The sequence below is a fragment of the Corythoichthys intestinalis genome, chromosome 21 (genome assembly GCF_030265065.1).
Source record: "Corythoichthys intestinalis isolate RoL2023-P3 chromosome 21, ASM3026506v1, whole genome shotgun sequence".
Lineage (NCBI taxonomy): Eukaryota > Metazoa > Chordata > Actinopteri > Syngnathiformes > Syngnathidae > Corythoichthys > Corythoichthys intestinalis.
In genome coordinates, this window is record NC_080415.1 from 6,188,667 (window position 1) to 6,216,419 (window position 27,753).

Sequence of the window (27,753 nt, forward strand, 5' to 3'; positions counted from 1 at the left end):
CTTTCCCTTAGAACTAGGGTGAGAAGCTCGGTCATCAAGAAGGGGCTCAGTGTTGAGCTGCTACTCCTCCACGTTGAGAGGAGCGAGTTGAGGTGGCTCGGTGAAAGAATCTGACCTTTTAGCCAGATTGCCGGAATCATGCCAGCCGAACCGCCAGAACCGCGCTTGCGCAATTCCAACGACCTGGGCCGGCGGAATCCCGACACCTTAGTCTGAACCCCTTGTACTGACTCAATTTCAAAAGCTGGAAAAAGGTTTCGAAACACAAGTTGACAATTTATTCCAAGTCGGCAGCAAACATATAGCACAGAGAGACCCAAGTGAGGAGGCAAACTGGATCCAGGGTTGCCATATAACAAGTCAACAAAAGATACGCAAGAAAAATGACCAAAATTAGTTAAACATTCAGTCTTTTAAAGGCTCTGGTGAGGGGGGCTGTGATCCGGAAGAAAGGGGTGTTTGGGTGTTGTTTAGGATTATTGTCTGTTGTGTTTTGGACAGGAGAATTCGGGCGTTACTGTTGTCAGGGCAACAAGAGTTAAGGATTTTGCCATCCTCAGCACCACGTGAGTGCTGAGTGTTGACTTCTCGGTCACGCGTTCCTCCGTGTCAGATGTTCCTTGTGGCAAGATGAGATGTTCCGCCATTTGTTCTGGACTGTCCAGAAGAGCTGATTGCGGGATTTGGTGGTGCAGACGTGGGCTTGTAGATGTCTTGCCTATCACCTGCTTGTCAGCATCAATCTTGCTCAGTCAGCTGCATGACGCGCGCGTTGGGCTTCCGTGGTCGGAAGCCGTCCTGTGTCTGTTCTGCCCTTATCTGCCCGTTGTCTTTGAGCTGCAAATTCTAACTAGGGATGGGCGGATCGATACCAAAATATCGATATTTCGATCCAGCGCGTTAAATTTTAGGTATCGATCCCCAAGCAAAAGTATCGAAATCTGGAATTAATATATTATATTTTCTTTGTCAATTTTTGGGTATATTTTTGTGCACACTTTTTGTACTACTTTTCCCTTTCGCATTCTACACGCACGTAAGCAGTGCACACACATATAAGCAGTGCACCGGCGTGTGCTCCCGCCCCCATTCACGTCCCTATCCTGTTTCGAACAGCATGCTTTTCCTCCGCCCCTCTCACGCCTAATTTCTTACTTAACCTTATTATTATTTCTTATTCATTTATTATTATTTCTTGTGAATTTATGTTTCATATTTTTATTTTTTCATGAAATGTTTTTCCATATTTTTTTATGTTACAAACAATTAAATGCTTGATTTCTCTTTTGTTGCTACTTATTTTTATTTAGTTAAAGGTCTGTTTAAATTATTTCAAGATCTGTTTTTTAAAATTTATTTATTTATTTTTATTATTATTATTCTTATTTTTTATTTCAAAATCTGTTTGAAAATTGTGTTAGTAAAATAAAATTCAAAACCGGCAAGCAACTATTGATTATTGGATTTGTTTTTAGTGAGCTACCATTTGAGGGCGGTAACATGCTACTATTAATTCGTTCTTTAATTTTATATATATATATATATATATATATATATATATATATATATATATATATATATATATATATATATATATATATATATATATATATATATATGTGTGTGTGTGTGTGTGTATGTATGTATATATATATACACATACATACATACATACATACATACATACATACATATATACACATACATACATATATACATACATACATACATACATATATATACGTACATATATATATTATATATATATATATATATATATATAGAGAGAGAGAGAGAGAGAGAGAGAGAGAGAGAGAGAGAGAATATGAACTTCTGGTATCGATATCGGATCGGGATCGCAATATTTGGCCTTGGTATTACTTGGTATCGGATCGAATCCAAAATCACTGGTATCGCCCATCTCTAATTCTAACCATTTCAAGTCCAACTGTTCATTATATCACATATATTCTGCTTTTTTTCTTAACCTTTTATTGCCAAATGTATCACATTTGATACACCTAAAATGTCATGATTTTGAGAGTAATTCAGAATTTTGACGTTTCTTTTTGAAAAAAAAAAGATGGATGCAAGACAACACAGGCATCTGCAGGTTCCGTGAGAAAAAATAAACAGGATTTAGCTAGGGTTATAGATATTAGAGCGCTTATTACACATATTTATTTTGACATTTCTTTTTACAAATTTGAAAAAAAGGTGTTTTTTGGACCTTATTTTTCAAATTTTGGGATTCTCTCATAATTGCTTCATGTGGCAGGTCTTTAAGGTAAACTATGATATAAATGCTATTTATTTTATATCGGGTGTATTAGAGTAATACAAACAGTCAAACAGTAAATATGAGAAAAGATACAATTTCCTGATTGATTATATTAAGTGTGTTAGAGTAATACTAAGTCAAACAGTCAAAATACAGTATTTGCCGTGAAGAAATAATTTCCTGAGTGAAGTGAAATTCCCTAAGGAACACTTGATGATTTCTGTTAGCACACTAAAGCTGCAAAAAATGGCTTGACAGGAATAACAATTCTTTCTGCATGACAAAAACTCCATCACTGAACATCATTCAGTATGGCTTTGTGTTTTGATAATTACATTTTAACTGTCATGTCTGGCTTGAGCCTTTGCATATATGTGCAAGTTTGCGACTGCATTCAGACATGTGCGTGCTTTGTGTGCAATGAGAGTGTGTATGGGTGTGAGTGACGGATTCATAGCTACTTGTTATTCATGAAGGCAGTTGCTGCAGTCTACAGCAGTGTAAGGGAGATTCCCAGTGGAGCATCCTTGGTCACATAGCTTGTCTGGTAATGGCATGGATGGATCACAGTAGAGTAAAAAAAAAAAATATTTTACTGAACATTCAGTTTTTAACTCTTATTCTAAAGCATCCCACGACAGTCGTGAGTAGAAACGGAACGGAAGAGGATTTAAGGAATTTTAAACCACTGTGTCATATTATTGTTGTCATACAAAACTCAAAATATTAAACTGATCACTGGCCTTTGTTTTCAAAGATGAACCACGCTGGTAAAAATACCTGTGAAAATTTACAGTAAATAACTGGCAGCAATTGAAAAGTATTTCAAAGTAAAAATAATTTGCAGTACTCAACCAGGAAAAAATTCCAAGAAATTTATTGTATACAATATTCACACTAATTAACTTGCAAAAACAAGTAAATTGCAGTAAAATAATTCTGTCATGACTGTAAAATATAACACAGTAAATTCCTGTAAAAATGTGTAACTATAAAAGCAAATACAGTAAGAGGTAATAACTTATTATGATTTGAGTTACAGTAATATTATGTTATTCTAAAACAAAACACACTAGTTTTGTACTTTTTACAGTGACATTAATTTCATTGCCATTCAAAAACATAATAATAATTAAAAAAAACTTCATTTAACAGTTTTTTTTATTTGCTGTAAACAAAAATACATTTATACGTCCAGTGTTGTTTTTGGCAGCCATTTTAATTTTGCTCTTAGTTTTTGTCTTTTGGACGATTATACTTATTAGTCTTAGTCATATTTTAGTCATTTCAAAATGTGTTTGTCTTCGTGACTAATTTCGTCTAGTTTTAGTCGATGTTAACTGTCGATGTTAACTCAATATTTTCGTCTGTAAAATTAGAAAATTTCACTCCATAAATACAAAAATGTTTCCAATGAACATTGACAGACAAGCACATATTGTAGCATCTACAAATCTATCACGTAATAATACACACTCAGCAAGAAAACAGAAGGCTACATTATTTTCAAATTACCCGGTAGTTATACCCGGACGCCATGAAGTGTATGTACCGTATTTTTTCGGACTATAAGTCGCACCAGCAATAAAATGGCCAACGAAGAGGAAAAAAACATATATAAGTCGCACCGGAGTATAAGTCACATTTTTGGGGGAAATTTACTTGATAAAATCCAACACAAAGAACAGATATGTCATCTTGAAAGGCAATTTAAAATAAAAATACTATAAAGAACAACAAGCTGAATAAGTGTAAAGTATGATAATGTTACTTGATGCCCAAACAACCAAATGCGAACCTGGCCGGTATGTTAATGTAACAATGCTATTAAGAGTTATTCAGATAACTATAGCATAAAGAATATGCTAACAAGTTTACCAAACCATCAGTGTCACACACCAAAATAACATGTGAAATGATTAGGGCTGTCAAAATTATCGCGTTAACGGGCAGTAATTAATTTTTAAAATTAATTACGTTAAAATATTTGACGCATTTAACGCACATGCCCCGCTCAAACAGATTAAAATGACAGCACACTGTAATGTCCACTTGTTACTTGTGTTTTTTGGTGTTTTGTCACCCTCTGCTGGCACTTGGGTGCGACTGATTTTATGGGTTTCAGCACCATGAGCATTGTATAATTATTGAACAACAATGGCGAGCTACTAGTTTATTTTTTGATTGAAAATTTTACAAATTTTATTAAAACGAAAACATTAAGAGGGATTTTAATATAAAATTTCTATAACTTGTACTAACATTTATCATCTAAGAACTACAATTCTTTCTATCCATGGATCGCTTTAACAGAATGTTAATAATGTTAATGCCATCTTGTTGATTCATTGTTATAATAAACAAATACAGTACTTATGTACCGTATGTTACGTGTATATATCCGTCTTGTGTCTTATCTTTCCATAAAAATATGGCATATTTTATAGATGGTTTGAATTGTGATTAATTACGATTAATTAGTTTTTAAGCTGTAATTAATTCAATTAAAATTTTTAATCGTTTGACAGCCCTAGAAATTATATAATAATGTGTTAATAATTTCACACATAAGTCACTCCTGAGTATAAGTCACACCCCTAGCCAAACTATGAAAAAAACTGTGACTTATAGTCCGAAAAATACAGTAAAAAAAAAAAAAAAAAAAAAGTTGTCCGAGAGTTTAGGAGAACGCTAACCGTTAGCAATAACCTAATGCTAACATGAACGTGAATGCTATGCTAAAGCTATGAGTTACATTTAGCACTCAGCACAGACCTTTAGAGGCTAAAACAACATTGCATATTCTCTCTTGCCGGGATAAAAATACAAATCTTACCGTGTGTGTCTCAAAACAAGCAATGGGAAGACTGGAGAGGACACTAGACTAGTTGGTGAGTTGGAGGGTCGCAGCACGTCACATGAGTGACACAACCAGGCAGGCTAACTACACATAAAATGTCACGCATTGTGAACATGTGACGAAAACTATGGCACATTTTTGTCTCGTTCTCGTCTCGTCAGACGAAAACCGGCATTCGTGTCGTTAAGTTTTAGTCTCCCAAGATACGTTTTTAGCTTGTTATCGTCTCGTCATCATCATGAAAAAAATTTTCGTCGACGAAATATTTTCTTTATAGTCATCGTTGACGAAAACAACACTGCATACTGCTTTTTTTACTATAATATATAACTAATAAAAAGCAAGTCACATTTGTCCGAACTTGGCTTGGTTGGTGTGTGCACAGCCAATGCTGCAGCTTTGGTTTTTGCCACTTTTTTGAGGATGCCCACTAAACAATGGATACAAATATCCATGCAAATCCATGAACAAAATGTATGATTACCATCAAGTTTTTAAATTTTGTATAGCATTGTACAACAGATATTTCTAGCCATAATATCTCTAAAAATTGTAGCAATAAAATAAGTCATGGTTCTGATGTTAACTGAAAGCACTATTTTTGTAAAGGATGTGCCGTTAACATTTGTTTACTCAAAGTAAATGGTAAAAAGTACTTACTCAGAGTAAACAAACACAAAGAAAAACCTAAAAGTTGTTGCAATACAGTAAATCAGCCGTATAGAGGTAGTCCCTGGGTTACGACGTACTCGACCGTCATTTTGTCTCCAGTCGTCTTTTAGCTGTGTAAACAGTACCTTATTGTACCTCACAGTATCTTATGTTTTACTTTACTATATAATATGTTCTCTCCTCACTAAACATAATTTTCTTTTAGCTTGCCAGACAGCAAACAAGGCAATTGTGCTTTTTGAAGCTTTTGACTTCCTTCACTTTGGACAATTTGTAAAGCTGTAGCACACATACTATGTACACAAACGTTCAAAACGAAATGCATTCTAACAATAAAATAATTAGCATAAAAAATTGGTGTTCGAACGTCCATATGGTCTGATCAATATGTAAATTTAGTGGATTAAATTCGCCTTAATCTGCTTAACAATAGTCCACTAGTTTAAATGTTAGGAATGCTAACGTATTTACAATTCTCATAGCAAATCGCTCACACATACAGTAGCTCCACAAACTTTAGCTCTAAAACTAATTACAAAAAAGGAAACAAACATATATTAGCTGAAACAGTTTAAAGCCTGATGTGGGCCAAACAAGAGCACAGCTATCCTTTATCAACGTCAGACGTCTGAGTCATACAAAGCCACAGTCCAACCAGACCCAACCCTGCCACCAGAGGGCAGTGTATCCCTCATCATTAAACAAAATACAATACAGTGATCCCTCGTTATTTCGTGGTTCAAACTTCGCGCCCTCAGTCCATCGCAGATTTTTTTCAATAAAAAAAAAAAAGAAATACAGAAGAGCTGTCCTGAGCCAATCGCATAGTCTCACTCTCGCTCCCTCCCTCCCTGCTGTTTGTTCATCAGGCACTGCGGCACTGCACTGGATTTGCTTATTAAAGTTAATGATGTTGACAGATGTTTGTGTTTGATTTTGCCAGAGTCACGAACATCAAAAGCACCGCATGTGTCAATCATCGTTTAACTTGTTAAACAGTTGGTGTGGCAGCTCATTGTGTGTAAGTGAGAAGATTTGAGTACCCTCACTCAATGAAGGATTTAACAGTTAGCATTTTCCTATCTATCCGTGGCTGCTACGTGTTTGGTGTGGCTCGTGGACGGCACGATGTGATTGGGCGCACTCGGGTGGGGGGCCCTGATGCCGGGATTGGCGATGGAGCAGCGTAGGGTTGGTTGCCGACGGGCTTACACTCACAAGGGATTCACACGATTACTGGTTTCTAGATCACTGAGCTGATTTGTGTGCACTCCACCCCTCCCAATCACTTATCTTATAGACCCCCCCTCCCCTTCTTTCCCTGGTCAACAGGCCCCCCACATGGTGTCAACCGGAAATACATCTAGCTGACGATAGCACCAACATATTCATAGTTAGTGTAGGCGTTCAATGTATTTCTTGTTGTTTGTGTTTCTTTTCTTGTGTTTCTTTTCTTTTCTTCTGTTTCCCCATAACCCCTTCCTGTTTGCTGGTTTGTCATAATAAACGAGGTATGTTGAATGATCACAATGGGAGTATGTCATTCTCTCAATGTGAAAGATTAAAACTGTTCAGATCAACCGGACACTTAGACTTCCATTCTCCGTGTCAAACAGCTGAACAGGACAGGTTTAAAACAAAAAAACAAAAAAACCCAAACATCATAATTACTACATTTGAAGTGCTTAAAAACAATTTATTAAAATATATCAAATAAAATTGAATTGAATTGAATTATATTTCCATATATATGTTTTAAATTATACTTTGGGAAAAAAGTGAAAAAACATGTTTTTTCTGTATCTTTTTCCAATGCTGGATCTGAATATATGTACAGTATATGGCGGAAAACACTCAGGTGACTTGAAGTTCCGCTAGTAGACCCCCAATTTGGCCAAATTTCAAAATTGTCCTATATGCATGTGTGATATGTCATTGAAAAGCTTAAAATGCCAATTTTCTGGGGGGGGGGGGGGGGGTGTTTGAACAGGAGGGCATTTAATTTTTTTTTTAAAAAAACAGCAAAACCCTACTTGGAGGTGGGAGCACGCGAGAGCATAATTAAAGACACCATGCTTGTAATGAGATATTATCGCGTACTTACCATGTTTCGATCCAAAAACTCCATGTAGCATGTATCACCGAGTGTCAAGACACAGATGTGAATGGCCACGGCCAGATTTTTGGGGGATTTTATGGGTGAAACATGGTAACATAACAAGGGTCATGATACACAAATCGCAGATATCAAGGATTGGTCGAGATGTTCTTTTTCATTTACCCTTTAAACTTTTTTGTTTGTTTGTTTGTTTGGAACGATCATTTATTCATTATCAAAAATAAATAAAATTAAGCCATTGTTATGAGGCAGATATCCGTGACTTATAAACTGACACCATTTTTTTATTGTGACGTAATTTGTTTAAAAGATTAAAATATGCGAGTGAATCATTTTTTAAAGTCGTTTTTTTTTTTAAACTAAATATTAGACATCAATTAATGATTTTATGCTGAAAATGACAGACATTTCGAATAATAAATACGATTACTTACCTTCTTTTCATGGCTAGGTTGAAACAAAAGCGGTTGCATGATGTCTGTAAATGGGTTTACAGGGTAAAATGGACAAATTAAAAATAATGTGTGGGCTTATTGCACCATGAATCTGCTATGGCAGCATATAGACATATTGTTCTATCAAACACAACAGTTATTTTGGCTTTAAATACAGCAGTTTCTTTTAAAAAGGAGTAGAAGAGCAGAAACTGCTTTTTCAGTCTTGTCTGTGTTTTCCGCCATATATATTTTTCAAATTATACTTTGTGAAAGTGAAAAAACATGTCTTTTGTATCTCTTTCCAATGCTGAATCTGAATAAATATATGGCAGAAAACACTCAGGTGACTTGGCTCTGAGATCCCCAATTTGGCCAAATTTCAAAATTGTCCTATATGCATGTGTGATACATCATTGAAAAGCTTAAAAACTCAATTTTCTGGGGGAAGAAAATTTTTGAACAGGAGGGCATTTGTAAAAAAAAAAAAAAGGTTTTCTAAACAGCAAAACCTTATTTGGAGGTGAGAGCACACGAGAGCAGAATCACAGACGCCACGACTTTAACGAGATATTATAGCGTACGTGCCTTGTTTCGATCCAAAAACTCCATGTACCATGTATCACCGAGTGTCAAAACACAGCTGTGAATGGCCACAGCTGGATTTTTGGGGGATTTTATGGGTGAAACATGGTAATATAACAAGGGTCGCAATGCAGAAATCGTAGACATCGAGGAGTGGTTGAGATTTTATTTTTCATATATTTACCCTTGTAAACTTTTTTTTCCCAATTTTTCTTTGTTTGGATCCATTATTTATCATCTAACATATCGGAGAAAATGCGACAGTTACAAAAAAAATACAATTAAGCGATAATTATGGGTAGAGATCTGTGACTTTTTTACAGACGCCAATTTTTTCAGTGTGACATAATTTGTTTAAAAGTTTAAAATATGTGAGTGAATAATTTTTAAAAGTCATTAAAAAAAAAAAAACGAAATATGAGACATCAATTAATGATTCTGAGCTAAAAACGACAGACATTTTGAATAATAAATATAATTAATTACCTTCGTTGTATGGCTGGGTTGAAACAAAAGCAGTTGCGCGACGTCTGTAAACGGGGGCTTTCAGGGTAAAACGGACAAATTAAAAATAGTTTGGGGGCTTAATGCTCCATGAATCTGCTATGGCAGCATATAGACATATTGTTCTATCAAATACAACTGTTGTTTTGGATTAAAATACAGCAGTTTATTTTAAAGAGGGGTGCAAGAGCAGAAACTCCTTTTTCAGTCTTGTCTGTGTTTTCTGCCGTATACATTTTTTTTTCTGGGTGGGGGGTGTCCTACGTCGTGGTTTTTCACTTATCGTGGCAGGTTCTGGTCCCCATTAACTGCGAAAAACGAGGGACCACTTTACTTTTAGACTTTTTGGATAATTATTTTGAAATTTAGTGGTACTTCAGGGGTTAATTCCGATCTACGTGCAAAATTTGGGTTACAGGGACTACCTGTGTTCTTTTGAACACCGTTAAAATACAGCTGCAATAAAAATTGGAGATTTATTTATTATTCATACTAGGGCTGTCAAAATTATCGCGTTAACGGGCGTTAATTAATTTTTTAAAAATTACTCACGTTAAAATATTTGACGCATTTAACGCACATGCCCCGCTCAAACAGATTAAAATGACAGCAGTGTCACGTCCATTTGTTACTTGTGTTTATTGTCGCCCTCTGCTGGCGCTTGGGTGCGACTGATTTTATGGGTTTTTCAGCACCCTAAGCATTGTGTAATTATTGACATCAACAATGGCAAGCTACTAGTTTATTTTTTGTTTGAAAATTTTAGAAATTCTATGAAAACGAAAACATTAAGAGGGGTTTTAATATCAAATTTCTATAACTTGTACAATCATTTATCTTTTAAGAACTACAAGTCTTTCTATCCATGGATCGCTTTAACAGAATGTTAATAATGTTAATGCCATCTTGTTGATTTATTGTTATAGTAAACAAATACAGTATTTATTAGAGATGGGGATGGCGATCGATCGGGTACGATCACGTCATTTTCAAAGTATCGGAATCGGCCCAAAAATATCGGCCATGCCTTTTTTTAATATACTGTATATATATATATATATATATATATATATATATATATATATATATATATATATATATATATATATTTCAATTAAATCATTTTCTAATTGTATTTAATGCTACAGACATAATATGTTACACTCATCCAGAGTCTTTAGTTTAGGCTTAAGGAAGGGTTATCAAATTTATCCCCATAACGGCGGCAATTAATTAAAAAAAACAAAGTGTCACGTTATAATATTTAACGCAATTAATGCATGCACTGCATGACCCTCTCACTCATTGTCGCGGTCAATCTATAATGACGCCGTTTTACCTATATGGAGAGATATAAGGCAGCGCAAAATGAGTAGAATGAATTTTGGCAGCCTTTGGAGCCTTTTTTTAAATGGCTAAAGCCTTGCAATCCCTCTCCCTATGATTAGAAATATAATGGAAAGCAATGTGGGGAAGCAAGGTGGCAAATGATCTTTGTCTTAACACCTTATGTTATTTCCCAACGCAGAGAAGATATATCAATTGGTAGCACTACGCACAGTCATGGTTCCACTTCCCATCATGTATTTGGGATGGCCACAGTATCATTTACTGAAAGCTCAACAAATACACTAGATGGCAATATTTAGTCACAATATACAAATTCACTTCCTTTAAGAATTACAAGTCTTTCTATTTGTACATCCCTCTCACAGAAAGAATGTTAATAATGTAAATGCCATCTTGAGGATTTATTGTCATAATAAACAAATACAGTACTTTATGTACTGTATGTTGAATGTATATATTCGTCCGAGTTGTATTCATTTTTTTCTTAATGCATTGCCAGAATGTATATGATCGGGAAATATTATCGGGAATGATTGGAATTGAATCGGGAACAAAAAAAAAGCAATCAGATCGGGAAATATCGGGATCGGCAGATACTCAAACTAAAACGATCGGATCGGGAGCAAAAAAACATGATCGGAACAACCCTAGTATTTATGTACAGTATGGTGAATTTACAGAAAAATATGGCATATTTTATAGATGGTTTGAATTGCGATTAATTACGATGAATCAATTTTTAAGCTGTGATTAAGTCGATTTAAAATTTTAATCGTTTTACAGCCCTAATTTATACATATTTATTGTTTTTTTTATTTATAAATTTACAATTCATTTAATTGTTAAGTATTAAAACGTCCCTATACTCTATGCTCATATGTGCACTGTATATACAGTACAGTATACTAGTACATATAAGCACACACACGCGGGATCAACATTATTTGGGTTGTCTCCTAATCCGGTTTGTTGAGTGTTGTTGTGTATTTCAGCGCGCAAAAAGTAGTCTCCATATCTTTTTACTGTCTGTGCCACGTACATTGAGCGATTATCAATGGACTATTCCAGTAACACTAAAGTGGGAGCACTGGTGTCAAACTACTCGAGTTTTGGGGGAAAATAGCACGGATCTGAGCGTAGGGACACTATCGTGCTGCGGTCTGCGTGCGGACAGATACTATTGAGCGCTCTCGAGTCGGGCGGAGAAACACTAGTCTGAAATGTAGCTGTGATGCGGTTCAATGTTCCACGGGTGTTTTTTTTTTCAAGCAAGGAGAAAAAGGACTGACGTTCGAGCGGGTGGAGACTACTACATTTAAATCCCACGGGTTGTTTGCCCATTTAGCAGCGAATTGCTTTCGTTTTTTTTTGTTTTGTTTTTTTCTTTCTTTCTATCGCTGGCGTCCTTCAGACCGTTTTAATGTCGTAAGAGGCCGATCTGCAAGGGCGTCATAGTTGGGAAGTTTTTCCGAGGGAGGGTTTTCGGCCAGCGAAGGGGCCATGGCATTCGAGGCTCGGCCGGAGCTCGTCGGGAAGAGGTTCCTCTGTGTCAGCGGGGACGAGCTGCCTGAAATCGGTGACATTGCTCGGTGGCCGTGGAGGTCCGGTGTCATACGAGCTGTGAACCATCGAGATAGTGACAATCTCGACCTGACGGTAAGGAAAACGCTGACTTGCTTGACTGTTACATGCTAAGCGATTGGCAGAAATCTGTGGTTGTTGGCTGGCCAGCCAGGCAATGCACTAAGGCGGACGTTATTTTGTTCGAGCGCGCGTGTGTTTACGCGTGCGTGTTTTCTCCCTAATTTAATACATATCTTGGGCAAGTGGCTTTGTAATTGTGGTGTGTGATGGGAAAGTTTGCCTATCAGACCACTTAAGAAATCCAGTCATTGGGGCAGGATGTCTACCAAAAGCACTTGGGGTTGTCTACGGTATTCGTATTAAAACAATAACAATAACAACAAATAAACACCTACATCAGTGTATGTACTTGTAATATATGCTATAACGTGTAACAACTGTCAAACAATAATTTAGGGATCGACAGATAATCGTTTACATTGTTCAGTACAGAACAAACTAAAAAACAAGAAACAAATACAAAACAAAAAAACAAAAAAAAAAACAAAAAACAAAAAAAACACTTGAAACTGTATTTGATTGTTTTCAGTGAGCAGCTCCAATTGCAATGCATGTGAAGGAATTTGACTACCAAGCAGCTGAACGCTTTAATCTGCTGTATGCTGCAAATCAGCTGACTGGTGTAGTAAGGTTAGCTTTCTCGATTCAGTCCTTATTGAATCATTGTTTTTATTTGTGAATGTAATGTGCGGTGTATGAACGGGACGCTTGAAATGTGTGTGTGAGTGTGAGCGACGAAAACCCCCAGGAATGCTTAGACTCATTGTCATAAAAAGCATTAAACTGTTCTAGTGATAGCCGAACAATGGGCTGTTGTCGCCTGAAATTGTGTCTATAATCTCAAATCACAATTTTTTTTTTTAGTGCGTTTGTGATCTTCATTACGTTTGATTATTCATTCTGGCAGTAAAATATACGTTTCTGTACCTTTTAAAATGAGATATGGAACGTGTCCCCCACCAAGCCCTTTGCTGCCTAATGCACATGGTGTACATGCTTCATTTATTTTCTTTTGTTCTGATTCCGTCTCTCTATGCTTTGGCTCAAAATCCTGTTTTGCTGGATTTCTGTGTTTCTGTACATGCAGTTATCTGTGCATTTTCAAATGATTATTGTCATTTGGTTGACGCAGACCTCTCATGAGAGGATTATATTGTCGTTACCAAGGGTTGGGTTTTTTGTCCTCAATTTACCGTCTACGTTTTAGTTATGCAAATATCATGTTTGCAGCGATTGCAAGTTGTTTACCATTAGATCAATACATACCTATATACTTGTACAGTGGTACCTCGACATACGATCGCTTCGACACACAATCTTTTCGACATCCGACGTAAAATTTCACTCTGCATTTGTTTTTACATATGATTACATGCTCGCAATACGACGATTTATGATAGCACCGCAGACGGACGCACGGCGGATTTTCTTGTGAAAGAAATCAACACAGGTTTCAAGAAGGTTAGTGCAGGCGGGGAAAAGCATTGTAGAGAAGATGGAAATGATAGAAAAATATGAGCGTGTGGTGCGCATCCGTGGATTGACTCAACAATACGGCCGTAGAATGTCGACGATCTTCACGTCCTCCTCCTACCTCTGTTGGCCAGTCTTTATAAGTTAAGTTGACAATTATTATTCATAGTTTTTATAATGTATTGACGGGGCGCGGGGCCGATGAATAGGAGGCCTGCATTGTTGGCGAGGCCGTCAAGGCTGACCAAGTGGAATCGCAGACAAAGAGCTTTTTTCGTTGAAAATTCTTGTGAATAAATGCTTAAATCTCTGAATTCTTTACAGATTTGGACGTAAAACAGTCCCGTTTCTTGGTTAAAAGAAAAAAAAACGTGCAGTTAGCATTTAGTTTACGTAAATATGTCGAAGTACAATGCTAGTCCGTTAGTGAATGTAGCTAGCATCCGCCTTATGTAAACAGAGATTTACCAGTGAAAATTCTTGTGAATAAATGCTTAAATCCCCAAATTCTTTGCTACTTGTTTATTTTTTTTATTTAAAATTTTACAAATTTTATTAAAATGAAAACATTAAGAGGGGTTTTAATATCATATTATTATAACTCGTACTAACATTTATCTTTTAAGAACTACGTGTCTTTCTATCTGTGGTACCCTTTAAGGTAACAATTATTATTGTGGTGATCTTGCCAAACAAATCGCCAGCTTCGTCGGGTTTTTAATCATTTATTCCATCAACTTGTGCAACACAACATGCCTACTGTTGATAGCAGCTGAACAAAGTGAAAGTAAAATGTCCTCCCTCACTCTGTCAAGTCAGCCACGCGGTGCTTTCAGGTACACCACGCAAAACGCATCCGCCAATAGAAACCAATTTGTTCCATTATTACAGGTATTATTATTATTATTAATATTATTATATTATTCAGATTTTTATCAGTAAATTATTTGTTTTGCTCTGTGGAAATGCTATTTACAATAGAAATAGCTGCATTTATTAAGGATTAAGTGTTGGTTTTCGGGCTGTGGAACGAATTCATGGAATTATAATGTATTCTAATGGGAAAATCCTGCTCGACATATGAAAATTTCAATTTACAAACACGATCCTGGAACGAATTAACTTTGCATGTAGAGGTACAACTGTATTTATATTTTTACTTTCTGTTGAAAAGTCATCTAAAGTGTTATTTAGATGAGGCAGTACCAGAAAATTATCATTTAAGAAAACAAAATTCTTGGCCAAAACCGAATACAGGTAGTCCCTGGGTTACGAACGAGTTCTGTCTCTACGCTAGCGACGTAACCCATAAGTGTTAACCCTTTAAGTACATCAGAATATTCCCTAAATCGGAAAAAAACTATCCAAAAACATGTATTATAGGTCATTGTACTGTTCTCGCCAAGATGTTGGTGCTAAGTCTTAGCTAGACAGCGAGGTAAGCCCTGAAATGACGATGTCAGACATCCGTGTGGTTTGCTGACTTTGCTGCTCATGACATCAACACTTGCAGAATGAAACTAAAATAAAAATGATAATAAATCAATTTCATCTACAATAACAGCCATTCAAATTTGCGTTTATAACTAGCTGCTGATACAGCAATAACAATCCACACAAATGATTAGCATGTATCAGTTAGCTTCCGCACATCATCAGAAACAATAACATCAACTTGCCCAAGTATTCGACCACAACTGAAAACGCACAATAAACAGTATAAAAAATGTTATATACAGGTGTTGCCTCTGTGGATCCTTCACAAGCAACAAATGTGTACTGCGGCAATTGTAGCTGTAATATTTCCCCTCTCTCTTGGGTTCGGCTGCCCGATTTTCTTCATAGGAGCAAATGCGCTTCCCATGTGTATGCATGTGCTCTTCTTCGTGTGCGCAAATACGTTCGTCTTCGTTCGCACATGCGTTCTTACTTGCATGCGGAAGAACTACCTGCTCTGTTTCCTTTGCCAAAATAAAAGTTAACATTATTTTTAAAATTCGAAAAGTCGAAATCACGTAAATCGAGTACATTGTAACCCGGGGTCCATGTCAGATTTTGCACCCCATCAGAAATTGTAACTCACGGCAAGTTTGGGAGACTCAAAAAATGGGTCTCACGCCTCCAACTGCCCAGCTAAATGAGTTCGCGACGTACGTTTGCGTGGAACATTAGTTCACAACAGCCATGACAACAAAAAGCTATTCCATTGTCACCAAAATTAGTAAGGCTCTTTACAAGGCCCTTACAATCTTTCCTACTCCTTAAAATAAGACTCAGCGTTTTCTTGTGCAACAAGTGGAATCGATCGAGAGCCAGGCGAGTGGCCCGAGGTCTAGCGGCGAAGTCGCTCCCGGCCACATTCACTCATTCACTCCTAGCCATTTTCACCGGAGCAAGGCCCTTCGCTCCCGGCCGTTTTACTGGATTTTGACTGATTTTGCAAGGCCTACAGAAAATTCTGTTCTATTGCTATATAAACATGGAACCCACCAAAAGAAAGATTAGACTCTCTTCTCAGGAAAAAAAAGTAAGTTCCTATCTTTTTTAGGGCTGTGAAACGATTAAAATTTTTAATGGAGTTAATCGCAGCTTCAAAATTAATAAATCGTAATTAATCACAATTCAAACCATCTATAAAATATGCCATATTTTTCTATAAATTATTGTTGGAATGGAAAGATAAGACGGATATATACATTTAACATACTGTACATAAGTACTGTATTTATTTATTACAACAATAAATCAACAAGATGGCATTAACATTCTGTTAAAGCGATCCATGGATAGAAAGACTTGTAGTTCTTAAAAGATAAATGTTAGTACATAAAAGATAAATGTTAGTACAAGTTATAGAAATTTTATATTAAAACCCCTCTTAATGGTTTCGTTTTAATAAAATTTGTAAAATTTTCAATCAAAAAATAAACTAGTAGCTCGCCATAGTTGATGTCAATAATTACACAATGCTCATGGTGCTTAAACCCATAAAATCAGTTGCACCCAAGCACCAGCAGAGGGCGACCAAACACAAAAAAACACAAGTAACAGGTGGCTATGGCACTGTGCTGTCATTTTAATCTGTTTGAGCGGGGCATGTGCGTTAATTGCGTCAAATATTTTAACGTGATTAATTAAAAACAATTAGTAACCGCCCGTTAACGCGATAATTTTGACAGACCTAATCTTTTTCCATTCTTTCGAAATCAGCATTAGAAAATAGCTTAGTCTGAGCAATTTTCCAATTTCTGATGAAAAAACGGAGAAATTGAGCTTTTTGTGAAAGCATTCATTTCAAACATAACTTTGACTTTAACACATTTTTTGCTTTAGTTACATCCAAAACATCTGAATAATGTTTTCCTTTTACAAAATAACAGAAACAACAAGACAAATAGAGCTTTTGATAGCAAAGTAACAATTTATTTACACATAACCAACTGAAAGATGACGCTATTCTGGCCGCGACAGCCCGTTAAACTTTTCCCTCATTGTGTTCTGTCTCAAAAAGATGAATTTTTTTGAGTCTCTACGGGCTCTGCTTGCGAACAGCACAGGCTCAACGGCATCTAGTGGTCCCGGTTGTTCTGCTCTGTGTCCGCCGCCTGACATCCATTCGGTCGTCTTCCGCCGGTGCCCCGGCTTTGCGGCTTGGCCTCTCAATGCCGTTGAATAGGGTTGCGGGGTCTTACCAAATGGGCTACTTCCCTCCAGTGGCCAGTTTTATTGCTTTAAAATGGATTTTCAGCTTTGTGCTTTGGAGCTCAATTGAATCAGAACCCAGAGATGTCTTTTTTGAGAAAAAAACGTAAAAGACGTATAAATATGTCTTTGGGACACTGAAACAATTAAAAATAGAACATATGTATATCTTTTTGGGAGCAAATGAGTTAAACAGCGACTGGCAGAGGGTTTGTGAAAGAAGTCGCGGAAAGAAAGTGACAAAAAGAATTGGTCGTGTTATAAACGTATTGCACTAAACCACAGCAAATGCACATGTATGCAATTAAATAATACTTTAATCAAGCGAACAGCGAAAAATTAAAGTCCATAGTACTCATGCAAGCGCTCAATTGCACTGCACTCGATGAGACGCGGAACACTTCAGAACGAGCATGTAGCAGCGATGAAGCAAATGTCTTTTGTTTTCCTTTATTTAATGATTTATATACAGTATTTCTTTGATCCCTCAAAGTACTTCCATCGCGGACATGTTGCCTGTGCGCTAGGAGTGCTAGCTCTCCGTGTTTTGATGACGTTATCACACGAGGACTAAGGTTCTTCACACTTTTCGGTGGTAAACTTTCAGCCTTTTAACCGACAACCGAAAATGCAATTTTAGCTACCGTAATTTTTGGACTATATGCCGCTACTGTTTTCCCTCATTTTGAATCCTAAGGCTTATAGTCCAGTGCAGCTAATTTTTAAAAATTTATTTGGGTTAATATGTAGGACTTTATTTGACAGCAGCGTCATAAGACTGTCATAAGACAGCTATAATTATGACATGACACTATCATAGGCATTACTGAGTGCTTATGACAAATGTCATTAAGTGTCATCCGGCCAATTATGTCACTAAATCCATATATGTCCAGTTTGGATCTTTTACATCCATTCAAAAGTGATATAATTTCCCCAGATGACACTAAAGGACATCTGTTATAAGGATTCATTAATGCTCATGACAGTGTCATGTCATAATTGTGATTGGTACATGACAGTATTGGCACCACTGTCAAATAAAGTGTTACCGAATACCATAACTCACAATTAATGAAACAACTGGAACAGTAACTGACGAAGTAATTAGCACAGAACATGAATTTTGTCTGTAGCGCCGCAATGCATGCTAGGAGGCATGCTGGATGACAACATTGTTGACAGCAGGTGGCAGCAGAGGTTGACTGTCCACATCTCTAGTTCCCACCATGCCTTGTTGGTATTAATCATTTGTTTAATGATGTTTGTGAGTGGCTAATTCTTTCCCAATGTTGTAGTGGTTGCTATTTCGCTATACTGTATATTTGAATGTGATTCATTAATGCCATTAACGGTTTTATTTATGCAACATTAGTTCATTATGGTTTACTGTTGGTGTAGTGGTACATTTGCCTGACTTGATCTTTTGCAAGGCTGGATCAATTCTCACTCAGTGATGTTGTGAATGATAGTGGCCGTCCATCTCTTTGTGTGCCCTGTGACTGAGTGGTAACGAGTTCAGAGTGTAAGTAAAAATCTTTCAAAATGAAAGTGCACTTGTACCCCTGCCTTGTAAATGCATGCATAAAATGTGTTTCGAAGGTTACAGTGAGTTACAGGAACATGTCGCCCATTTGCAGAAACATTTTCTAAAAGTCAGCTGTGATAGACTGTAGCATGCTGCAACCTTGACCAAGTTAAGCTGTGTTGAAAATGGATGGATGGAGGTTATTGATAAGCTGATTAAGACACCCCTGTTTTGTTTGGTCAGGGAAATTTAAAGGCCATTTTGTTTGTTTTACTGATTCAACGTACATGGTCTATGCTACATGGGTTTGCTATATGGTGTATTCGATTACAAAATTTTGTAGAATTTTGCTGTTTCTTTTCAATTAGTGTGGCGTTGTAGTGGTTTGTTTTGAAAATGTTGCATTTAGTTTTATTGATTTAGGAGGATACACGGCCCTCTGGTGGCAACAGTGAAGATGACGTAACTCGTTTAACATGGCTGAATCCAGCTGCTCCCTGTTAAGGACAACATAAGTCTTTGTTTGAGCTAATATGTTTGTGTTCGTTTGCATTCATAATTTAGTTTTGAGGTATATAGGTCACTTTTTTGTGGAAACTTTTGAACAGTTTATAGCATTTAAACTGGCCGACATTTGCTATGCATTCATTCATTCATTTTCTGAGCTGCTTATCCTCAAAAGTGTCACGGAGCCAATCTCAGCTAACAATGGGCGGCAGGCAGGGTACACCCTGAATCGGTTGCCAGCCAATCGCAGGGCATAAGGAGACGAACAACTATTCGCGGACACATTCATACTTAGGGACGATTTAGAGTGTCCGATCAGCCTACCATGCATGTTTGGCAAGATGACAGACGATTAACCAGGGCCAAATGTTGGTGTGCTACACTAAGCAGTTGCATTTGATACACAGAATCTGGTTCTAATGTGGCAGTTTTGTTGACTTTGCATGCGTTTAGGAACAGCACGCAAAACACAACCGGCACATTACAACCCGATTCGTTACATTATTATTATTATTATTATTATGATATGTATTTATTATTTATTTGCTTTGCTATGTGTAATTGTAACAGCAGTATTTATGAAGGATTTAGCTTGGCTTTTTGGGCTGTGGAACGAATTAATCGAATTGAAGTTTATTCTTATGGGAAAATTCCACTCGACATAGGACCATTTTTACTTACAAACCAGTTCGTGGAACAAATTATATTTATAGGTACCACTGTATGTAAAAAGTGAGCACTTATACTGCTTACTAAAATGAGGTGAAATACTCTTGTTAAGTCAAATATGCATCACAGAATACATAAACTTATATGTACTAGTATACTGGACTGTCTCAGAAAATTAGAATATTGTGTATTCTAATTTTCTGAGACAGTCCTGTACATTAATCCACCATTTAAAGCAGGGGTGTCCAAACTTTTTGCAAAGGGGACCAGATTTGGCGTGGTAAAAATGTGGGGGGCCGACCTTGGCTGACGTCCTTTACATAGAACAATATACAGGACTGTCTCAGAAAATTAGAATATTGTGTATTCTAATTTTCTGAGACAGTCCAGTATATGGACAGTGAAGCTGACGCAATCATTGCAAATGTCATCAATATGTGCGTGCGGTTCCCAGTGTTGTCTCTTCTGTTGAAACTGGGTCGAAATGCCTCTTTGAATGTTAAAGGTTGCCTACCCCCAATCTAGACAAAGTCCAATCAGAGGTCCGTCCAGGCCTTTCCTATCTGGACCAAAACATGAGCCTATGTGTGTTATTGAAACAAATAGCTTTTGAAGACTTGTTCCTCTTCGGACGGCTGTTTGCATTGGTAGAATCACACATATACATATATTTTATGTTGCTCGATTGAGAAACTAGCTCGCACTTGTGTCCAAATTGGTCCTACTCTAGAGCCCTTCCCATCCATCATGGTTAATGGCAAACATATGGAAAAAGATGAGAGTAGTCATGCTAAAAAATAAGGATGCAATCCCCATAGAAGAAACAAATCAGGAAATTAGATCATGGCGAAGATTTGGCAAACTTGGTACATTCGTACAACATAAATTGGTTTGGGCCCACAAAACGAACATTCCAGATGGTGACTTTTTTTGGGCGAGTGCCATGAAAATAGAAGTCAGGGAAGACAGCCCTCCACTCTCTCGCTCTACCTCCACTCCCCCCACCACCTCTTCCTCCTCGTAAGAGGCTCCCTCCCCCACATTTGTGCAGTGTGAACTGGTGAATGATTGGTATGTTTATTTAGTTTTCATGAGTTCAAGAAACATGGCAATTCGCACCATGTGTCAGTGAGTGCTAAGATAGAGAGTGCCAAACTAAAAAGCAGCAGAAAAGTTCCTGAGCTCATGTAGGAAAAAATATCAAATGAAAAGCTACAATATTAGAAAGTAGAAAATAAAGATTTAACAATTTGAAATATTAACAGTTTTGTGGATTGTAACACATCCGTAAGTTGAGTTAAGGCCATTTCATGCGAGCAAAAGCAGTACGCAGTTTGTCGCGGACAAACCCATTCATTGTTCATTTTGTGAGGTGGCGTTACTCGCGCGAAGGAGCTTCACTGGTCATTCTGAGCGATTTGTGGCACAGCACGGCATGTGTAAATTAACCGCTAAGGGGTGGGTCCACGAATTGAAACTTGTTCTATTTCAGAATTTTGCCACTCTGACGTAAAATAGTGTAGGGCTACAGCTATTGCTTATTTAAGTAATCGATTAATCTATCAATTACTTAGTTCGAATAATCGCGTAATCGGATTAGGAACATTTCATGAAGCAATTTTTGGTGATGAATAACAATGCAGATGCATTTATCTATAAATTAAAATACCTGATCCATAGGCTTCATAACGGGACACGGTACGCGGGTCCGATTCATAGGGGGCCTGTCTCCGTCAAAGCTGACCAAGTGGAAACACAGACAAAGAGCTTTTTCCGTTGAAAATTCTTGTGAATAAATGCTTAAATCCCCGAATTCTTTATAGATATGGACGTAGAACAGTCTCGATTCTTGGTTAAAAGCGAAAAAAACCCCAGGCAGGTAGCATTTTTTTTACGTAATATTGCAAACTATGAGGCGAGTCAGTAAGGAAATTAGCGGCCGCCATAAGTAAACATAGAGCTTTTTCAGTTGAAAATTCTTGTGAATAGATGCTTAAATCCCTGCATTCTTTATAGATATGGACGTAAAAGAGTCTCGAGTCTTTGTTAAAAGCAAAAAAACAAAAACAAAAAACAAAAAAAAAAAAACGTGCAGGTAACATTTATTTTACGTAAATATTGCGAACTATGATGCCAATGCAGTAGCAGCTAATTGCTCCTACTGATTTTTTTCACAAGGTTTCAAAATGCATGCATGGTGCGAAAAATGTAATAATTACCTTTAATTCTCGAACAAATACCTCCTGAGACAATTCTTTCTGTTTTTATGCGGTACAGCTTTCGTACGTTTTCAACAGAAATCCGGTGTTGGTTCGCTCCATGTGTTGCTGCGACCCACTGCGAATAACTGAAGCAGATTGTGGGATGGCCGCCCACTTGAAGGCATGGCACATTGAAGGTCGAATCTGACCTGTCAAACATTATGAAATCTATGCCTGATCCTTTAAAAAAAAAAAAAAAGATTGAGGATCTAAGTACAACAAAAGAACAACTTGCATAGCTTAATAACTTCTCAACTAAATAACGAATGTATAAACAAACATATTGGCTCAAACAAAAGCCTACCTTTTGTTGGTCTTAACATGGAGCAGCTGGATTTAGCTGGGTTGGACGAATAGATGTATGCCGATTACCGGTTTCAAGTTATACCGTGGTATTAAAACGTCATAGTTTCAAAACCGCAAAAATTTTCCGTCATACCGTCCCTAAGGTATTAGCTATTTTTTATGTCCCGAAAATGTATGGAGAAATCCCTCGCTTGCAGCTGCAAGGCTCAACCCTCCTTCACCGGTTGTTGCTCAGTGTCAGTGAGTCGGCTGTGCTACACGATAGTTGGAGGAGGTGAAACTCCTAAAAAAATTTTCCCATCGAAGAAAACGAAATCGCTGGTATGGAAATACTTCAACTTCAGAAAAGTTACAGACGGCCGCAGCTTAGAGGAGGAAGGCCAACCGACATGTAAAACTTGTCGAGGAGGCAATACTTCTAATATGATTTTGCATTTATCAAAAATTAAAGATTAGTAAACACTGTCATGAATGTTTCCCACCAACTACGAGAGTTAACTCCAGCATGTTTAGTGTGTCTAGCCATGGTAAAACGTGTTTTATTTCTCTCTGGCAACTGTCTGTGTTGAGAAAGAGTGTGTGTATAATGTAAACATGATACGAGTCATACACACGTGCTTTTTATGGTTAACAATTCAATTATTTTTGTTCTGATGGTAATAATGTTGAACTGTGGCTGTGGGTTTAGATCACCTAAAGGACTGCATTTATTTTAATTTTATTTAGAATATTTGTTATTTTTTAATAATTAGTAATTCATTTGTTAATTTTAATTCAACATTGTTGTTTTGTTTCAAATTCCTAATATGTTTAAAAAAATAAAAATCCTGTTCAATTGACTTTTTTTTCTCAAAGTAACATATTTTACAGCTGTATTTGCGATACTGTAAAACCTTGATATTTTGGCTTAGGGTTTTCATACCGTCAGAATCTCACACCGGCACATGCCTATAGATGAGTTATGCCATAATCACTGTTGCCACTAGAGGACAGTGGATCCACCCAAGTCAATAAAATTAAATGCAACACTTTCAAAACAAACCACTTTAATTAAACTAGTCCTCAAAGCAGGAAAATTTGATTTGAAGCTTTTTTTTTCTAATCGATTTACTCAATTGAATCGATTAATCGTTGCAACACTAAAAAGTCCAATCGAAGAGGAGCTGGCGGACGAGTATCATGCTATTGAGCGGACGTATACTTAATTTGACTTGGGACACTCGAAATGGGTGTTACAAATTTTGCCCTGTTAAGCCTACATGATATCTAGAAGCGGAACTGTAGTTCATGAACGACGTTAAGGGAATGACAACTTTTGTGTGTTCTATTCTGGTTGTGACATCACAACCAGAACAGATGATAATGGCTCGCTTTCTTCTGCTGCGCTAGCTGTTACACTTTGACAGAATGACAAAATGGTCACACGGTAACAAGGGAATAGACAGACTATGGATAGCATGCTAGCCGACTGCAAACATCTGCATCTCATTCTGGGTGTGACATCACTTTCTGTTTAGTGATGAGCAGTGTTGTTAATAACGGCGTTACAATATAACGGCGTTACTAACGGCGTTATTTTTTTCAGTAATGAGTAATCTAATTAATTACTTTTCTCATCTTGGCAACGCCGTTACCGTTACTGAGGCGGGAAAGGCGTGCATTACTATGCGTTACTAAGTTGGTTAAATAAAAAAAAGTCTGAGAGAAACGGACTCACGGGGACGAGAGCAGAGCAGGAGTGGGGAAGACGCCGTTGCAACCGCGATGCTAGATGGCTCCAATAATACCTGACTGCAGCCATAGCCGACAAACTACGCCCACATGACACGGTAGATATCATATTATAGAACTAGATGCAAATGACAGACACTGCTGCATTGCCAACATGTTTTAAGGACTACATGCGTTTGTAAACAGCCGCCATCTTAAAGCAGTAGACCTCTCAGGAAGGCCCTGATGTAGAGATCCTTCCTAGCGAACCTAAGTAAATTTTTTAAATCTAAAATGCTCCTAAATCGGCAAAATCTTAACTTAAATCTATCTTTAAATGATGAAACAGTTTTAAAACTTACACATGTTTAAAGTAGACAGAAGGGAACTAATGCAATAACGGGAGAAATTTTAACAACTTTAACGATTGATTCACAACTTTAAATGACTTCCACACATAGCAAAGGTTACTAGCTAGTTATCGCAATACCCTTGTGTCTAGTTAAGTGGAGGGTAAAGAATTGGGCTTGGGCCAATTGTCCCCCAAACCCTTTAAGCTTCACATTGTGTGACCTGTTTTTTTTTTTTTTTTTTTTGAGAAAAAAAAAATATCACTAGTTACTTTGCCAAGTAACTAATTACTCTTACATTCAGGTAACTGAGTTACTAACGCAATTACTTTTTGGGAGAAGTAATTTGTAACTGTAATTAATTACTTTTTTAAAGTAAAATTAACAACACTGCATGGCACTAAATGCGTTAGTAGACAGCCGCCATCTTAAAGCAGTAGACTTTTTTGGACGGCTCTGTTGTAGAGAACCTTCCTAGCGAACCTAAGTAACTTTTTATCTAAAATACTTCTAAATCGGCAAAATCTTGACTTGAATCTATCTTTAAATGATGAAACAGTTTTAAAACTTTCATATGTCGAAAGTAGAGAGAAGGGAACAAATGCAATAATGGGAGCAATTTTAACAACTTTCAACAGTTGATTCAGGGTAAAGGGTAAATTAGGGTAAAGAATTGGGCTCGGGCCAATTGTACCAAAAACCTTCACAAAAAACTTCACATAGTGTGGCCAATGTTTTTTTTTTGTTTTTTTTTTTGAGGAAAAAAAAAAAAGTAATTATCACCAATTACTTTGCCAAGTAACTAATTACTCTTACATTCAGGTAATTGAGTTACTAACGCAATTACTTTTTGGGAGAAGTAATTTGTAACTATAATTAATTACTTTTTTTCAGTAAGATTAACAACACTGGTGATGAGAAATGAAGATTATTTAGGATGTAATTTCAGTTTTAATCCTTTTCTGTCCATTTTTTGATAGAATATGGTCTGCTATCATTTCAAAGTCACTTGCTGTACATAGTATTTCATAGCACCTGTAAGCTATACGCAATCTCAATTTGTGGCTTTTGCAACAATGAAAAACAGATGCATTCACGATTGGGACTATAGTACTCGAATAACTGTTTGCTTCATAAAGGCGATTAAATCAGCATAGCCAAATTCAGACAGAGGCTCCTTTGTCTTGGATTTGAATTTTATTCACACAGCATTTCTGTTTTTGGCGTAAAGAGGCGAGCTAACGTAATGTTGTTAGGCAAACATAGTGATAATGCAGTGCCAGGATTAGTGATCAGGTAGCATGGAATAGGATGTCAAGATATCCACACTTCCATGTGATTCACATAATACTGGGTTGCACACCTCACTTTGCTGATTTGTGTATGCTCCACCCTGCCTAATCACGACCTCCTCCTTCTCCTCAGTTATCAGCCCCCCAAATGGTGTCCAGGGGTAATTATAATTAGCTAATGATAGCACCACTATGCTCATAGGAAGCATAGGCGTGTAAAAATGTATTTCTTGTTGTTATTTGTTCTTCCCCTCTTCTGTCTGCTTCCTTCCTTTCTGTCCTCCCATAAGAAAAAGAAATTTAGGCGTTTGATGAGCCATCTAATGTAAATATGAAATCGTGTCAGTGTTTGTATTGGCAATACTGGCCCTTTATTCACTTGGACCAGATGGATGCCAAACTATGCAGTGTCCACACCATTATGCTCTACCCCGTCTGTGTGTACAGTATGTGCGGGAGTCCCGTCTCCCGCAGGGAGCTAGTTGGCTTACAGGGAGAGAGAGAACAAGACAGTGTGTATGAATGTTGATGAAAACCGTAATTTAATGCTGCTTGGCCATTTTATATATTGGAAGAAAATTCTATATCCTAATTATCATCATCATCACGGATTTAGTGCCAGGGGGCCACCCTAATAATGTTAAATTACAAATTAGTGCTGCAACGATGAATGGATTAACTCGAGTAATTCGATTAGAAAAATGATTCGAATTAAATTTTGCTGCTTCGAGTATTAGTTTAATTAAAAGGGCTTTGTAGTGGTTTGTTTTGAAAGTGTTTGCATTTAGTTTTATTGATTCGGGTGGATACACTGCACTGTACTGTAACAGTGAATATGATATAAGTCATTTCAATTGGCTGAATCCAGCTCCTCCCTGTTAAGACCAACATAAGCTAAGTTTTTGTACGAGCTAATGTTTTTTTTTAATGCACTCGTAATTTAGTTTTTAGGTATATACAGCCGTTTTTTTTTTTCTGGTAATATGTGTTTGAACCATTTGTTAAGAGCATTGTAAAAAAAAAAAAAAAAAAACGTGAGAATTTTATAGTATTTAAGGTAGCGGACTATTGCTATGTAAGTTAGCCAAGCCAATCGTTCCTTTGTTGTACTTAGAATCCTCATTTATTTATTTATTTATGTCATATGAGGCTCAGCTCAGGTATGTTAATTTTTTATGTTCCTTCTCCGTTTACTCCATTACTCGAACCAACTAGTAGAGCTACAGCTATTGATTATGTTAGTAGTCGAGTAATCGATGAACTAGTGAGTTCAAATAAACAAGTAATCACAGAAGGAATATAAAAAAATTAAAATACCGTAATTTTCGGACTATAAGCCGCTACTTTTTCCCTTCATTTTGATACCTGTGGCTTATAGTCCAGTGCGGCTTATATGTTGATTTTTTAGGTAACCCTTTATTTGACAGCGGTGTCATAAGACTGTCATAAGATCATCAAAATTATGAAATGACACTATCATGGACATTACTGAATGCTTATGTCATT

General features: G+C 36.9%; 1 protein-coding gene across 1 annotated transcript in view; it reads left to right on the forward strand.

Moving 5' to 3' along the window:
* The first annotated feature begins 12,033 nt into the window (after positions 1-12,033).
* Positions 12,034-27,753, forward strand: part of jmjd1cb (jumonji domain containing 1Cb) — a 238,873-nt gene continuing 223,153 nt past the window's right edge. The window contains exon 1 of the mRNA XM_057825761.1: positions 12,034-12,461. Within this exon, the coding sequence (XP_057681744.1) occupies positions 12,306-12,461 (156 nt within the window). The 5' untranslated portion in view covers positions 12,034-12,305. The remainder of the gene's footprint in view (positions 12,462-27,753) is intronic.